General features: G+C 38.5%; 1 protein-coding gene across 2 annotated transcripts in view; it reads right to left on the reverse strand.

Moving 5' to 3' along the window:
- The window catches only part of LOC148939549 (potassium voltage-gated channel protein Shaw-like), a 350,445-nt gene that overhangs the window by 85,512 nt on the left and 248,064 nt on the right, over positions 1–16,869 (reverse strand). For both annotated transcript variants that reach the window (XM_089107173.1, XM_089107174.1), the window contains exon 9: positions 15,140–15,293. In XM_089107173.1, the coding sequence (XP_088963299.1) occupies positions 15,140–15,293 (154 nt within the window). The remainder of the gene's footprint in view (positions 1–15,139; positions 15,294–16,869) is intronic.

The raw sequence follows: 16,869 nt of genomic DNA on the forward strand, positions 1-16,869 counted from the left end.
TCATTTCCCAAAACACATTAAGGCAAAATTCTGAGATAGCCATTTTGTTCAGCGTAGTTGATTTCCCGATAAAAAATATGTTCTTGAGGAGGATACTCCCCCAGAACCTTCAGGGCAAGGGTTATAAGTTATACCCTGGGGGCATATAAGGTTTTACAGAAGGCGTTGTTGCAGAACCTTCAAAAAAGGTTCATTCAATTGGAAGTTGAAAGGGCTAGTGCCCTTTTTAATAGTGAAAGGTGATTGGAGGGCAGCTAGCCCCCCCAACACCCATCTTTCCCCCAAACACATCCACTCAAAATTTTGAGATAGCCATTTTGTTCAGCTTAGTTGATTTTCAGATAGAAAACATGCTTTTGAGGAGGACAATCCCCCACAACCCTCAGGGCAAAGGTTTTAAGTTATGCCCTGGGGGCATATAAGGTTTTTATAAACGGTGTTGTCACAGAAACTTCAAAAAAGGCTTATTCGATTGGAAATTCAAAGGGACAGTTCCCTTTTTAATAGTCAAAAGTGATTGGAGGGCAACTAGCCACCCCCCCCCCTACGCCCATCATTCTCCCAAAAATATCCACTCAAAATTTTGAGATATCCATTTTTGTTCAGCTTAGTTGATTTCAAGATTGAAAATATATTTTTGAGGAGGACACTCCCCCACAACCCTCAGGGCAAGGGTTTTAAGTTATGCCCTGGGCGAATATAAGGTTCTTATAGAAGGCGTTTCCGTAGAAACTTCAAAACAGGCTCATTCGATTGGAAATTAAAGAGCTAGTGCCCTTTTTAATAGTCGAAAGTGATTGAAGTGTAACTAGCCCCCCCCCCCCCCAACGCCCATCATTTCCCCAAACACATCCAATCAAAATTTTCAGATAGACATTTTGTTCATCGTAGTTGATTTCCAGATAGAAAATATATTTTTGTCAAGGATACTCCCCCACAACCCTCAAGGCAAGGGTTTTAAGTTATGCCCTGGGGGCATATAAGGTTTTTAAAGAAGGCGTTGTCGTAGAAACTTCAAAACAGGCTCATTCGATTGGAAATTAAAGGGCTATTGCCTTTTTTAATAGTCCAAAATGATTGGAGGGTAACTAGCCCCCCCCACGTCCATCCTTCCCCCAAACACATCAAATCAAAATTTTGAGATAGCCATTTTGTTCAGCTTAGTTGATTTTCAGATAGAAAATATGTTTTTGAGGAGGACAATCCCCCACAACCCTCAGGGCAAAGGTTTTAAGTTATGCCCTGGGTGCATATAAGGTTTTTATAGAAGGTGTTGTCATAGAAACTTCAAAAAAGGCTCATTCGATTGGAAATGCAAAGGGACAGTTCCCTTTTTAATAGTCAAAAGTGATTGGAGGGCAACTAGCCCCCCCCCCTACGCCAATCATTCCCCCAAACATATCCAATCAAAATTTTGAGATAGCCATTTTTGTTCAGCGTAGTTGATTTCAAGATTGAAAATATATTTTGTGGAGGACACTCCCCCCCAACCCTCAGGGCAAGGGTTTTAAGTTATGCCCTGGGGGCACATAAGGTTTTTATAGAAGGTGTTGTCGTAGAAACTTCAAAACAGGCTCATTCATTTGGAGATTAAAGAGCTAGTGCCCTTTTTAATCGTCGGAAGTGATTGGAGTGTAACTAGCCCCCCCCCCCCCCCACGCCCATCATTTCTCCAAAAACATCCAATCAAAATTATGAGATAGCTATTTTGTTCAGCGTAGTTGATTTCAAGATAGAAAATATATTTTTGAGGAGGATACTCCCCGACAACCCTCAGGGCAAGGGTTTTAAGTTATGCCCTGGGCGCATATAAGGCTTTTATAGAAGGCTTTTCCGTAGAAACTTCAAAACAGGCTCATTCAATTGGAAATTAAAGAGCTAGTGCCCTTTTTAATAGTCGAAAGTGATTGAAGTGTAACTAGCCCCCCCCCCACGCCCATCATTTCCCCAAACACATCCCATCAAAATTTTCAGATAGAAATTTTGTTCAGCGTAGTTGATTTCCAGATAGAAAATATATTTTTGAGGTGGACACTCCCCCACAACCCTCAGGGCAAGGGTTTTAAGTTATGCCCTAGGGGCATATAAGGTTTTTAAAGAAGGCGTTGTCGTAGAAATTTCAATACAGGCTAGTTCGTTTGGAAATTAAAGGGCTATTGCCCTTTTTAATAGTCCAAAATGGTTGGAGGGTAACTAGCCCCCCCCTCACGTCCATCCTTCCCCCAAACACATCCAATCAAAATTTTGAGATAGCCATTTTGTTCAGCGTAGTTGAATCCCGGATAGAAAATATATTTTTGAGGAGGATACTCCCCCACAACCCTCAGGGCAAGGGTTTTAAGTTATGCCCTGGGGACATATAAGGTTTTTATAGAAGGTGTTGTCGTAGAAACTTCAAAACATGCTCATCTTGACTAGAAATTAAAGGGCTAGTGCCCTTTTAATAGTCGAAAGTGATTAGAGTGCAACTAACCCCCGTCCCCCCCCCCCAAGCACAAGATTCACCCAAACACATCCAAACCAGATTTTCAGATAGTGAATCTATTAGGCGGAGTGTATCTCACGATAGAAAATATATTTTTGTAGAGGACAATAACCCAAAACCCTCAGGGCGAAGGTTGTTAGTTATGCCCTGGGGGCATATAAGGTTTTTATTGAAGGCGTTGTCGTAGAAACTTCAAAACAGGCTCATTCAATTGGAATTTAAAGGGCTAGTGCCCTTTTTAATAGTCGAAAGTGATTGGAGTGCAACTAGCCCCCCCCCACGCCCATCATTTCCCCAAACACATCAAATCAAAATTCTGAGATAGCCATTTTGTTCAGCGTAGTTGATTTCCAGATAGAAAATATGTTTTTGAGGAGGACACTCCCCCAGAACCTTCAGGGCAAAGGTTTTAAGATATGCCCTGGGGGCATATAAGGTTCTTATAGAAGATTTTGTCGTAGAAAAATCAAAAAAGGTTCATTCGATTGGAAATTCAAAGGGCTAGTGCCCTTTTTAATAGTCAAAAGTGATTGGAGGGCAACTAGCCCCCCCACGCCCAGAACTCCCCCAAACACATCCAATCAACATTTTTAGATAGCCATTTTGTTCAGCGTAGTTGATTTCCAGATAGAAAACATGTTTTTGAGGAGGACAATCCCCCACAACCCTCATGGCAAAGGTTTTAAGTTATGCCCTGGGGGCATATAAGGTTTTTATATAAGGTGTTGTCATAGAAACTTCAAAAAAGGCTCATTCGATTGGAAATTCAAAGGGACAGTTCCCCTTTTGTATAATCAAAAGTGATTGGAGGGCAACTAGCCCCCCCCCCTACGCCCATCCGTCCTCCAAACATATCAAGTCAAAATTTTGAGATAGCCATTTTTGTTCAGCGTAGTTGATTTCAAGATTGAAAATATATTTTGTGGAGGACACTCCCCCACAACCCTCAGGGCAAGGGTTTTAAGTTATGCCCTGGGGGCATATAAGGTTTTTATAGAAGGCGTTGTCGTAGAAACTTCAAAACAGGCTAATTCGATTGGAAATTAAAGGGCTATTGCCTTTTTTCATAGTCCAAAATGATTGGAGGGTAACTAGCCCCCCCCCACGTCCATCAATCCCCCAAACACATCAAATCAAAATTTTGATATAGCCATTTTGTTCAGCGTAGTTGAATCCCAGATAGAAAATATATTTTTGAGGAGGATACTCCCCCACAACCCTCAGGGCAAGGGTTTTAAGTTATGCCCTGGGGACATATAAGGTTTTTATAGAAGGTGTTGTCGTAGAAACTTCAAAACATGCTCATCTTGACTAGAAATTAAAGGGCTAGTGCCCTTTTAATAGTCGAAAGTGATTGGAGTGTAACTAGCCCCCTTCCCCCCCCCAAGCCAATAATTCTCTAAAAAACAACCAATCAACTTTTTGAGATATCCATTTTGTTCAGCGTATTTGATTTCCAGCGAGAAAATATATTTTGTAGGAATACACTCCCCCAAACCCGTCAGGGCAAGAGTTTTCAGTTCTGCCCTGGGGGCATATAAGGTTTTTATGGAAGGCGTTGTCGTAGAAACTTCAAAACAGGCTCATTCTATTGGAAATTAAAGGGCTAGTGCCCTTTTTAAGGGTCGAAAGTTATTGGAGTGCAACTAGCCCCCCCCCCCCACGCCCATCATTTCCCCAAACACATTAAGTCAAAATTTTGAGATAGTCATTTTGTTCAGCGTAGTTGATTTTCAGATAGAAAATATATTATTAAGGAGGAAACCCCCCCCGAACCCTCAGGGCAAGGGTTATAAAATATGCCTTGGGGGCATATAAGGTTTTTACAGAAGGCGTTGTCGCAAAACCTTGAAAACAGGGTCCTTCGATTAGAAGTTGAAAGGGCTAGTTCCCTTTTTAATAGTGGAAAGTGATTGGAGGGCAACTAGCCCCCCCAACGCCCATCATTCCCCCAAACACATCCAATCAAAATTTTGAGATAGCCATTTTGTTCAGCGTAGTTGATTTTCTGATAGAAAACATGCTTTTGAGGAGGACAATCCCCCACAACCCTCAGGGCAAAGGTTTTAAGTTATGCTCTGGGGGCATATAAGGTTTTTATAGAAGGTATTGTTATAGAAACTTCAAAAAAGGCTCATTCGATTGGAAATTCAAAGGGACAGTTCCCTTTTTAATAGTCAAAAGTAATTGGAGGGCAACTAGCCACCCCCCCTACGCCAATCATTCCCCCAAACATATCCAATCAAAATTTTGAGATATCCATTTTTGTTCAGCATAGTTGATTTAAAGATTGAAAATATATTTTGTGAAGGACACTCCCCCACAACCCTCAGGGCAAGGGTTTTAAGTTATACCCTGGGGGCATATAAGGTTTTTATAGAAGGCGTTTCCGTAGAAACTTCAAAACAGGCTCATTCAATTGTAAATTAAAGAGCTAGTGCCCTTTTTAATAGTCGAAAGCGATTGAAGTGTAACTAGCCCCCCCCCCCCCACGCCCATCATTTCCCCAAACACATCCAATCATAATTTTCAAATAGACATTTTGTTCATCGTAGTTTATTTCCAGATAGAAAATATTTTTTTGACGAGGATACTCCCCCACAACCCTCAGGGCAAGGGTTTTAAGTTATGCCCTGGGGGCATATAAGGTTTTTAAAGAAGGCGTTGTCGTAGAAACTTCAAAACATGCTAATTCGATTGGAAATTAAAGAGCTATTGCCTTTTTTAATAGTCCAAAATGATTGGAGGGCAACTAGCCCCCCCCCCCACGCCCATCATTCCCCCAAACACATCAAATCAAAATTTTGAGATAGCGATTTTGTTCAGCGTAGTTGAATCCCAGATACAAAATATATTTTTGACGTGGATGCTCCCCCACAACCCTCAGGGCAAGGTTTTTAAGTTTTGCCCTGGGGACATATAAGGTTTTTATAGAAGGCGTTGTCGTAGAAACTTCAAAACATGCTCATCTCGACTGGAAATTAAAGGGGTAGTGCCCTTTTTAATAGTCGAATAGTATTGTAGTACAACTAGCCCCCTCCCCCCCCCCCAAGAAACTCATTCATCCCAACAACTCGAATAAAAATTTAGATATAGATATTTTGTTCATCGTAGCTGATTTCCAGATCTAAAACATATTTTTGAGAAGAAAACTACACCAAAAACCAGAGAGCACGGGTTTTAAGTTATGCCCTGGGGGCATATAAGTTTTTTATGGAAGGCGTAGTCGTAGAAACTTCAAAACAGGCTCATTCAATTGTAAATTAAAGGGCTAGTGCCCTTTTTAATAGTCGAAAGTGATAGGAGTGCAACTAGCCCCCCCCCCCCACGCCCATCATTTCCCCAAACACATCCAATCAAGATTCTGAGATAGCCATTTTGTTCAGAGTTGTTGATTTCCTGATAGAAAATATGTTTTTGAGGAGGACACCCCCCCAAAACCTTCAGGGCCAGGGGTTTAAGATATGCCTGGGGGCATATAAGGTTTTTATAGAAGGCGTTGTCGTAGAAACTTCAAAAAAGGCTCATTCGATTAGAAATTCAAAGGGATAGTGCCCATTTAAATAGTCAAAAGTGATTGGAGGGCAACTAGCCCCCCCAACGCCCATCCTTCCCCCAAAGACATCCAATCAAAATTTTGAGATAACCATTTTGTTCAGCGTATTTGTTTTTCAGATAGAAAACATGCTTTTGAGGAGGACAATCCCCACAACCCTCAGGGCAAAGGTTTTAAGTTATGCTCTGGGGGCATATAAGGTTTTTATAAAAGGTGTTGTCTTAGGAACTTCAAAAAAAGGCTCATTCGATTGGAAATTCAAAGGGACAGTTCCCTTTTTAATAGTCAAAAGTGATTGGAGGGCAACTAGCCTCCCCCCCCTACGCCAATCATTCCCCCAAACATATCCAATCAAAATTTTGAGATAGCCATTTTTGTTCAGCGTAGTTGATTTCAAGATTGAAAATATATTTTGAGGAGGAAACTTCCTCGCAGCCTTCCGAGAAAGGGTTTTAAGATATGTCCATGGAGGCCGATAGGTTTTTATAGAAAGCGTTGCTATATAAAATTCTCATAAGGCTCAGTCGATTGAGCATGCAAGGGACTCATGCCCTTTTCAATAGTAAACAAGGAGTTGAGGGCCCCTAGCCCCCCCCAACGCCCATCATTTCCCCAAACACATCCAATCAAAATTTTAAGATAGCTATTTTGTTCAGCTTAGTTGATTTTCAGATAGAAAACATGCTTTTGAGGAGGACAATCCCCCACAACCCTCAGGGCAAAGGTTTTAAGTTATGCCCTGGGGGCATATAAGGTTTTTATAAAAGGTGTTGTCACAGAAACTTCAAAAAAGGCTTATTCGATTGGAAATTCAAAGGGACAGTTCCCTTTTTAATAGTCAAAAGTGATTGGAGGGCAACTAGCCTCCCCCCCTACGCCAATCATTCCCCCAAACATATCCAATCAAAATTTTGAGATATCCATTTTTGTTCAGCATAGTTGATTTCAAGATTGAAAATATATTTTGTGGAGGACACTCCCCCACAACCCTCAGGGCAAGGGTTTTAAGTTATGCCCTGGGGGCATATAAGGTTTTTAAAGAAGGCGTTTCCGTAGAAACTTCAAAACAGGCTCATTCGATTGGAAATTAAAGAGCTAGTGCCCTTTTTAATAGTCGAAAGCGATTGAAGTGTAACTAGCCCCCCCCCCCCACGCCCATCATTTCCCCAAACACATCCAATCAAAATTTTCAGATAGACATTTTGTTCATCGTAGTTGATTTCCAGATAGAAAATATATTTTTGACGTGGATACTCCCCCACAACCCTCAGGGCAAGGGTTTTAAGTTATGCCCTGGGGGCATATAAGGTTTTTAAAGAAGGCGTTGTCGTAGAAACTTCAAAACATTCTAATTCGATTGGAAATTAAAGGGCTATTGCCTTTTTTAATAGTCGAAAATGATTGGAGGGCAACTAGCCCCCCCCCCACGTCCATCCTTCCCCCAAACACATCCAATCAAAATTTTGAGATAGCCAATTTGTTCTGCGTAGTTGAATCCTAGCTAGAAAATATATTTTTGAGGAGGACACTCCCCCACAACCCTCAGGGCAAGGGTTTTAAGTTATGCCCTGGGGACATATAAGGTTTTTATAGAAGGTGTTGTCGTAGAAACTTCAAAACATGCTCATCTTGACTAGAAATTAAAGGGCTAGTGCCCTTTTTAATAGACGAAAGTGATTGGAGTGTAACTAGCCCCCTTCCCCCCCCCCAAGCCCATCATTTCCCCAAACACATCCAATGAAAATTTTTAGATAGCCATTTTGTTCAGCGTAGTTGATTTCCAGAGAGAACATATATTTTTGAGGAGGATACTCCCCCACAACCCTCAGGGCAAGGGTTTTAAGTTATGCCCTGGGGGCATATAAGGTTTTTATAGAAGGCGTTGTCGTAGAAACTTCAAAACAGGCTCATTCAATTGGAAATTGAAGGGCTAGTGCCCTTTTAAATAGTCAAAAGTGATTGAAGTGCAACTAGCCCTCCCCCCACGCCCATCATTTCCCCAAACACATCGAATCAAAATTCTGAGATAGCCGTTTTGTACAGCGTAGTTGATTTCGAGATAGAAAATATGTTATTGAGGAGGAAACTCCCCAAAACCTTCAGGGCAAGGGTTTTAAGATATACCCTGGTGGCATATAAGGTTTTATAGAAGGAGTTGTTGTAGAACCTTCAAAAAAGGCTCATTCGATTGGAAGTTCAAAGGGTTAGTTCCCATTTAAATAGTCTAAAGTGATTGGAGGGCAACTAGCCCCCCCCACGCCCCACCGTCCCCCACACACATCCAATCAAAATTTTGAGATAGCCATTTTGTTCAGCTTAGTTGATTTTCTGATAGAAAACATGCTTTTGAGGAGGACAATCCCCCACAACCCTCAGGGCAATGGTTTTAAGTTATGCTCTGGGGGCATATAAGGTTTTTATAAAAGGTGTTGTCGTAGGAACTTCAAAAAAGGCTCATTCGATTGGAAATTCAAAGGGACAGTTCCCTTTTTAATAGTCAAAACTGATTGGAGGGCAACTAGCCCTTCCCCCCTACGCCCATCATTCCCCCAAACATATCAAGTCAAAATTTTGAGATAGCCATTTTTGTTCAGCGTAGTTGATTTCAAGATTGAAAATATATTTTGTGGAGGACACTCCCCCACAACCCTCAGGGCAAGGGTTTTAAGTTATGCCCTGGGGGCATATAAGGTTTTTATAGAATTCGTTGTCGTAGAAACTTCAAAACAGGCTCATTCAATTGGAGATTAAAGAGCTAGTGCCCTTTTTAATAGTCGGAATTGATTGGAGTGTAACTAGCTCCCCCCCCCCCCCCACGCCCATCATTTCCCCAAAAACATCCAATCAAAATTTTGAGATAGCCATTTTGTTCAGCGTAGTTGATTTCAAGATAGAAAACATATTTTTGAGGAGGATACCCCCCACAACCCTCAGGGCAAGGGTTTTAAGTTATGCCCTGGGCGCATATAAGGTTTTTATAGAAGGCGTTTCCGTAGAAACTTCAAAACAGGCTCATTCAATTGGAAATTAAAGAGCTAGTGCCCTTTTTAATAGTAGAAAGTGATTGAAGTGTAACTAGCCCCCCCCCACGTCCATCATTTCCCAAAACACATCAAATCAAAATTTTCAGATAGACATTTTGTTCAGCGTAGTTGATTTCCAGATAGAAAATATATTTTTGAGGTGGACACTCCCCCACAACCCTCAGGGCAAGGGTTTTAAGTTATGCCCTGGGGGCATATAAGGTTTTTAAAGAAGGCGAGGTCGTAGAAATTTCAAAACAGGCTAATTCGATTGGAAATTAAAGGGCTATTGCCCTTTTTAATAGTCCAAAATGATTGGAGGGTAACTAGCCCCCCCCCCCCCACGCCCATCCTTCCCCCAAACACATCCAATCAAAATTTTGAGATAGCCATTTTGTTCGGCGTAGTTGATTCCCAGATAGAAAATATGTTTTTGAGGCAGATACTCCCCCACAACCCTCATGGCAAGGTTTTTAAGTTTTTCCCTGGGGACATATAAGGTTTTTATAGAAGGCGTTGTCGTAGAAACTTCAAAACATGCTCATCTCGACTGTAAATTAAAGGGCTAGTGCCCTTTTTAATAATCGAAAGTGGTTGGTGTTTAACTAGCCCCCTCCCCCCCCCCATGTCGATCATGTCCTCAACCACAGCCACTGAAACTTTTGAGATAATTATTTTGTTCATCGTATATTCTTTTCAAAGCGTAAAAGTGTTTTTGAGGTTTACAATCCCCCAGAACCTTGGGATAAGACTTTTAAGATATGCCCTGGGGTATGTAAGGTTTTTTATAGAAGGCGTAGTAGTAGAAACTTCAAATATGGCTCATTCCATTGGAAATGAAAGTGCTAGCGCCCTTTTTAATAGTCAAATGTGATTGGAGTGCAACTAGCCCCCCCCCACGTCCATCATTTCCCCATATACATCAAATAAAAATTTTCAGATAGACATTTTGTTCTACGTAGTTGATTTCCAGATAGAAAATATATTTTTGAGTTGGACACTCCCCCACAACCCTCAGGGCAAGGGTTTTAAGTTATGCCCTGGGGGCATATAAGGTTTTTAAAGAAGGCGAGGTCGTAGAAATTTCAAAACAGGCTAATTCGATTGGAAATTAAAGGGCTATTGCCCTTTTTAATAGTCCAAAATGATTGGAGGGTAACTAGCCCCCCCCCACGCCCATCATTCCCCCAAACACATCCCCTCAAAATTTTGAGATAGACATTTTGTTCGGCGTAGTTGATTTCCAGATACAAAATATGTTTTTTAGGAGGACACTCCCCCAAAACCCTCAGGGCAAGGGTTTTAAGTTATGCCCTGGGGGCATATAAGGCTTTTAAAGAAGACGTTGTCGTAGAAACTTCAAAACATGCTCCTCTCGACTGGAAATTAAAGGGCTAGTGCCCTTTTAATAGTCGAAAGTGATTGGTGTTTAACTAGCCCCCTTCCCCCCCCCCCCAACCCCATCATTTCCCCAAACGTATCGAAACGAAATTTTGAGATATCTATTTTGTTCAGCGTAGTAGATTTCCAGAGAGAAAATATATTGCTGAAGAGGATACTCCCCCACAACCCTCAGGGCAAGGGTTTTAAGTTACGCCCTGGGGTTATATAAGGTTTTTTCAGAAAGCCTTGTCGTAGAAACTTCAAAACAGGCTCATTCAATTAGGAATTAAAAGGCTAGTGCCCTTTTTAATAGTCGAAAGTAATTGGAGTGCAACTAGCCCCCCCCCCCCACGCCCATCATTTCCCCAAACACATCAAATAAGAATTCTGAGATAGCCATTTTGTTCAGCGTAGTTGATTTCCAGATATAAAATATCTTTTTGAGGAGGACACTCCCCCAGAACCTTCAGGGCAAGGGTTTTAAGATATGCCCTGGGGGCATATAAGGTTTTTATAAAAGGCGCTGTCGTAGAAACTTCAAAAAAGGTTCATTCGATTGGAAATTCAAAGGGATAGTGCTCTTTTTAATAGTCAAAAGTGATTGGAGGGCAACTAGCCCCCCCCCTCCCTACGCCCATCATTCCCCAAAAACACATCCAATTAAAATTTTGAGATAGCCATTTTTGTTCAGCGTAGTTGATTTGCAAATTGAAAATATGTTTTTGAGGAGGACATTCCCCCACAACCCTCAGGGCATAGGTTTTAAGTTATGCCCTGGGAGCATTTAAGGTTTTTATAAAAAGCGTTTTCGTAGAAACTTCAAAATAGGGTCTTTCAATTGGAAATTAAAGGGCTAGTGCCCTTTTTAATAGACAAAAGTAATTGGAGGGCAGGTAGCCCCCCCCCCTACGTCCATCATTTCCCCAAAACGTCCACTCAAACTTTTGAGATAGCCATTTTGCTCATTGTAGCTGATTTCCAGATAGAAAATATGTTTTTGAGGAGCACACTCCCCCAGAACCTTCAGGGCAAGGGTTTTAAGATATGCCCTGGGGGCATATAAGGTTTTTATAGAAGGTATTGTCGTAGAAACTTCAATTAGAAACAAGCACATTCAATTGGAAATTCAAAGGGCTAGTGCCCTTTTTAATAGTCGAAAGTAATTGGAGGGCAACTACCCCCCCCCCCCACGCCCATCATTCCCCAAAACACATCCAATCAAAATTTTGAGATAGCCATTTTGTTCAGCGTAGTTGATTTCCAGATAAAAAATATGTTTTTGTGGAGGACGATCCCCCACAACCCTCAGGGCAAGGGTTTTAAGTTATGCCCTGGGGGCAAATAAGGTTTTTATAGAAGGCAGTGTCGTAGAAACTTTAAAAAAGGCTCATTTGATTGGAAATTCCGAGGGCTAGTGCGCTTTGTAATAGTCGAAAGTGATTTGAGGGCAACTAACCCCCCTCTCACGTCCACCTTTTTCCCAAACACATCCAATCAAAATTTTAAGACAGCCATTTTATTAAACGTAGTTTTAAGTTCTGTAAATTAGGTCTTTGAGGATTGCAACTCCCCCAAAGCCCTCAGGGCTAGGGTAATTTAAGGATTTTCCGAATCCTTCATATTATTTCTTTTGGAAGTGATGCTCGTATAAACTTTAGAGGGGGCTCGTTTGATTGGAAATTGTAAGTTCTTGTTCACCTTTTAAGAGTCAAAAGAATTTGAAGGCCAACTAACCCCTCCCCTTTCTCCAAGTCCTAAATGAATCAGATAAAAAATTTTGAGATAGAAATTTTTCTAAAATAGTTCAAAGTTCTGATAACAAAAACTCCGGTGTCGATACAGCCTACCAGGGCCCAGGGGTAGGCGTTGTAAGTTACGCCCTGGGGCATAACTTATGGGAAGGGGTTTTACATGGGAAGAACACATAGGAAATCTATTATAATTATCCAATTATAAAGTTAAAATACATATTCTGTGATAGATGAAAAAATTGCTTTGGCACACAAATTCCTATTAAGGTCAATTCCAAACAGCCGTGATCCCTTTGTGTCAGCAAGTGAAATGGTCTAAACCCCCTTATTGGAGCTATTTTTTCAATCCATTCATTGTACTCAATCGCTGTCCACAAGTTATGCAAGCTGTCTATTGTTCATATATAAGGTCAAAGAGGTAATCGTTTTATCAAAGAGGTAATCGTTTAGACCTTGATAAAAGCCTCATTCGATTTAAATTGAAAGTTCTAGATCCGTTTTTTAAAGTTAAGAATAATCGGACAGTCAGCAACCCCCCCCCATGCCAAAAAAAAGCTTGAAACTTTTTGCAATCAAAAACGAAAAAAAATTAATTAAAAAAAACTTTCAGAAAAATTTTCCAACGAAAAGTAAAGGCCATTTTAAACTTAACCTCAGGAGATACAAATACCTGTTAAGATTCAAACTTAAAATGACCAGAAATTACTATTAAAGAATAAATGAAACCCAAAACGAACATATATTAAATAAACAATCATAGAAAAAAACATACAACAAATAATAATATAAATGAATAAATAGATTTTAAAGCGAGTAATGCTTAGATTGAATATGAAAATCTAGCTTAAAACGAAAACAAATATTTTGCTATTAAAGTATAAATGAAACTTAAAACGAACAGAAATTAAATAAACAATCAATGCGAACAAAATATACAATATATATTAATGTAAATGAATAAATAAATCTTAAAACGAGTGAAACTTAAGTTGAATATGCAAATCAAGTTTGAATCGATTAAAAATAACTACAAACAAGAGTTTGTGTATCGTCTCACTGCAAAAGTCTAAAACCTACTGCGTCATTGACGCTTTACTGAAAATGAATTATATTACAAATGTTTTCTTTTGTATTTAATATTGAAAATAAATATTCAAATTACAGTAAAATTTTGAACTGCTGAGCTTTCAGCAATTAATTTCATTATGCCTCAAATATTCTGTTTAATTTATTAGTTCTTTTCTAGATTGGTCAAGACAAATATAGTTTCACTACAAGCAAAATTTGGAGACTGCCCCCTTCTTTAACTGTAAAAACCTAAAGCCTTCTGAGTCATTAGTGCTTCACTGAAAACGAATTATTTTCATATTACATATTTGTCATTTCTCAGTTTATACAACATTTACAATGAAAATAAAAATAGCAGTGAAAAATAAACTTGATCCTTTTGATGTTTCAACAGTTAACTTCATTATATATATAATATTGAATTTGATTTTGTTTAATGTTTCTAATATTGTTCAGTATTCAAAAAGTTATGCCATTTTTTTTTTAAATGTGCCATTTTTTTAACTAATCGTGTTAGTTTGTTATGAAAACATTCTATGGCTTCTAGGCATTTCTATTTGAGCTGAAAACTGCATCTCAAACTTTGTGGAACATGTATTTTCTTGCATGAAACACCAAAATATAATAAAATGTCAAGTTTCGGAGTGTTCCACCACTCGCAAGCAAGTGCCATCGGTTTTTTTGAATCCGCATGGTCAATTTAGGGGGTGGAGGGTAGGCTAATTCTCGTAGCAGCCCCATTCCGTCGTGGTATGGTTCACGTTTTCAACACCTGGCGTCCGGACTATCATATAATCTACCAAGCATACAACTACCCCAAATCAGTATCAATAAATAAATGAAACCCAAAAAGAACAAAAATTAAAATAGATATTAGAGTAACGAGCATAAATTAATGTGAGTAGGGTTCAAAACCCCTATGCTTTTTAAAAGCCAGAATATAATTTGTACTTTACGGAAAAAAAATTCAAATGAGTTTACTGAAAAAAAATGTGCATTGTCAATTTAATATACATATGCTGATATTTATTCCGTAAAATCTTAATTAATTTTTGATTTCTTAAAGTTACAAAAGTGAAAATATTTCAAAGAATTGTTTTCAGTAAAGCGCCAATGACGCAGTAGGTTTTAGGCTTCTGCAGTGAGACGATACCCAAACTCTCGTTTGTAGTTATTTTTATTCGATTCAAACTTGATTTGCATATTCAGTTTAAGTTTCACTCGTTTTAAGATTTATTTATCCATTTACATTAATATATATTGTATGTTTTGTTCGCATTGATTGTTTATTTAATTTCAGATCGTTTTAAGTTTCATTTATACTTTAATAGCAAAATATTTGTTTTCGTTTTAAGCTAGATTTTCATATTCAATCGAAGCATTACTCGCTTTAAGATCTATTTATTCATTTATATTATTACTTGTTGTACGTTTTCTGCTATGATTGTTTATTAAATTTTCGTTCGTTTTAGGTTTCATTTATTCTTTAATAGTAATTTCTGGTCGTTTTCAGTATGAATTTTAACAGGTATTTGTATCTCCTGAGGTTAAGTTTAAAATGGTCTTTACTTTTCTTTGAAAACGTATTTTTCGGAAAGTTTTTTTAAATTAATAACTTTCAAAACCCAAGTGTTGCAGAGTAACATTAAGACCTAAAACTGTATTTGTGATTTTGTGACTTTCAAAAATTTATCAAAAACTATCCATTTATATTTTAAACGTCTAATACATAAATTTCTACTGTAAAAACAAGATATATGACACTTTTGCGCACATTAAATACGCAAACTGACATTTACTCGAATTTTTAGAGTAGCTTTAACTTAGAAGCATAAGTGACATTGCAAGATTTTTAAGCATAAACTAGTCTTACCGAATTTGGAAGCAATAGCATCCTTTAAAAGAAGCGGATGAGTTTGCTTCATGGCGTATAATCTTCTTGCAACACTTGAATCTGCCCTGTGTTTCCTTCTTGGCTGCTCAACCGGCAACACTCTTCTTCTTTGTTTTGGCAATTTGGATCTTGCCTAATATAAGTAAATACTAGAGTACTATACTATACTATAAACAGAAAACTACACTATATATATATATATTTATATATATATATATATATATATATATATATATATATATATATATATATATATATACAATACTATAAAGGGGTTTGTTTGTTTTGTTTGCTACTAATCTCCAAATATAACGGCATTTATTTAGTTAGAACACAGAGAACAACAAAATCTTAAAACTTAAAATGAACTTAAAAAAACTCCAAATTCTCACTGCTTAAATTGGAAAGTCAAAACTTGCGCAGCCATATATATTTTAGAAATTAGAAAAAAATCCGGTAACTCTCATATACATTTATGCTGTTTTGATAGTAGCGTGCACATAAAAAGAGTTAAAAATATATGGCACCAAACATCCTAAGAATGTATAGTTATCCTGAAAGTATTTGTCTTTTGGGAATCAAATAGTGTTTATGTTCAAATTTTACTGACGAAAAAAACTATCAAATTTTGCTAATTTTGCTTTTTTATTTTGAACGTTAGCCTGGCATCAATGACAAATGTGAAACTACCCTAAAAACTTCATAATTTTTAAACAAAATGAAAAATCTTAGAAAACAATTGTTTTCAAGAGTGACTAGACCTAGATTAGTCAGGCGACCAAAAAATTATTTTTAATTTGGTTTCCTTGGTACTTCAAAGATTTCCATGAAGACGCAATTTCCAAAAAAAGATTTCTTGATACACCAAGGAAGAGACGCCACAATACTAGCTACATAAAGATAAGAGGCCTTCCACATTTGTCTCGCTGTTGTTCTACTTTTTTTTATAGAAATTAAGTCGACCCTTACAAGGCTTGCAGGCTATATGGGAATTCTTCTTTTTTTAGACAAGGGATTTATTTAATGGGCAAATTCATTGACTTATATGATATGCCAATAACTTACGTTACAAGTCACAGATATTACAAGTCGTACATATTACAACCACATACTATACACTCATGCTACAAGTGGCACGAGCTAAGTATACTCATGTTACAGCAGTACCATAGTATACTTAGCTCGACTTCGTCATCATATTTGTTCAATGGCTTGAGTCAGGAGGTATTTTCGTTGTGTACCACTTGTTGAATACACGAGATCATTTGGTTTCATTAAGCATCTTGTAGTTAATACTAATCTTAACAGAATGGGGGCATGTAAAAATGTGTAACTACTTTATTGATTTCCTATGTTTCCAGTACCAGCAGATCAACATTCTCTTTCTCGGTGATCTCGATTGTGACAGGGCCGAGATAAGGAGTCCATCAAGGCAGCAAGTCGGCGACTTTGCTTTTCCTTGCGTAAAAGTACTATGCTATGGACCATATGAATGACCGTTTCAAATACACTGACGATCTATCTACTTTTTTCAAGTTCACAGCAGATAAAAACCGAGCTATGCCCCAGTTCAGCCCTGATCTTACATCAGAATTCAAATGAGAATGTAGCAGATGTAGTTTGGAAATGTGCGAAGGCAAAAATGAACTCGTGAGATTTACTTCGCTGAAGCGAGATTTTGTTTGCTGATCTCCCTGGTTTTCAGTTGT

This window comes from Artemia sp. Qi Xiang Cuo, chromosome 21 (assembly GCF_049724085.1).
Source record: "Artemia sp. Qi Xiang Cuo chromosome 21, ASM4972408v1, whole genome shotgun sequence".
NCBI lineage: Eukaryota > Metazoa > Arthropoda > Branchiopoda > Anostraca > Artemiidae > Artemia > Artemia sp. Qi Xiang Cuo.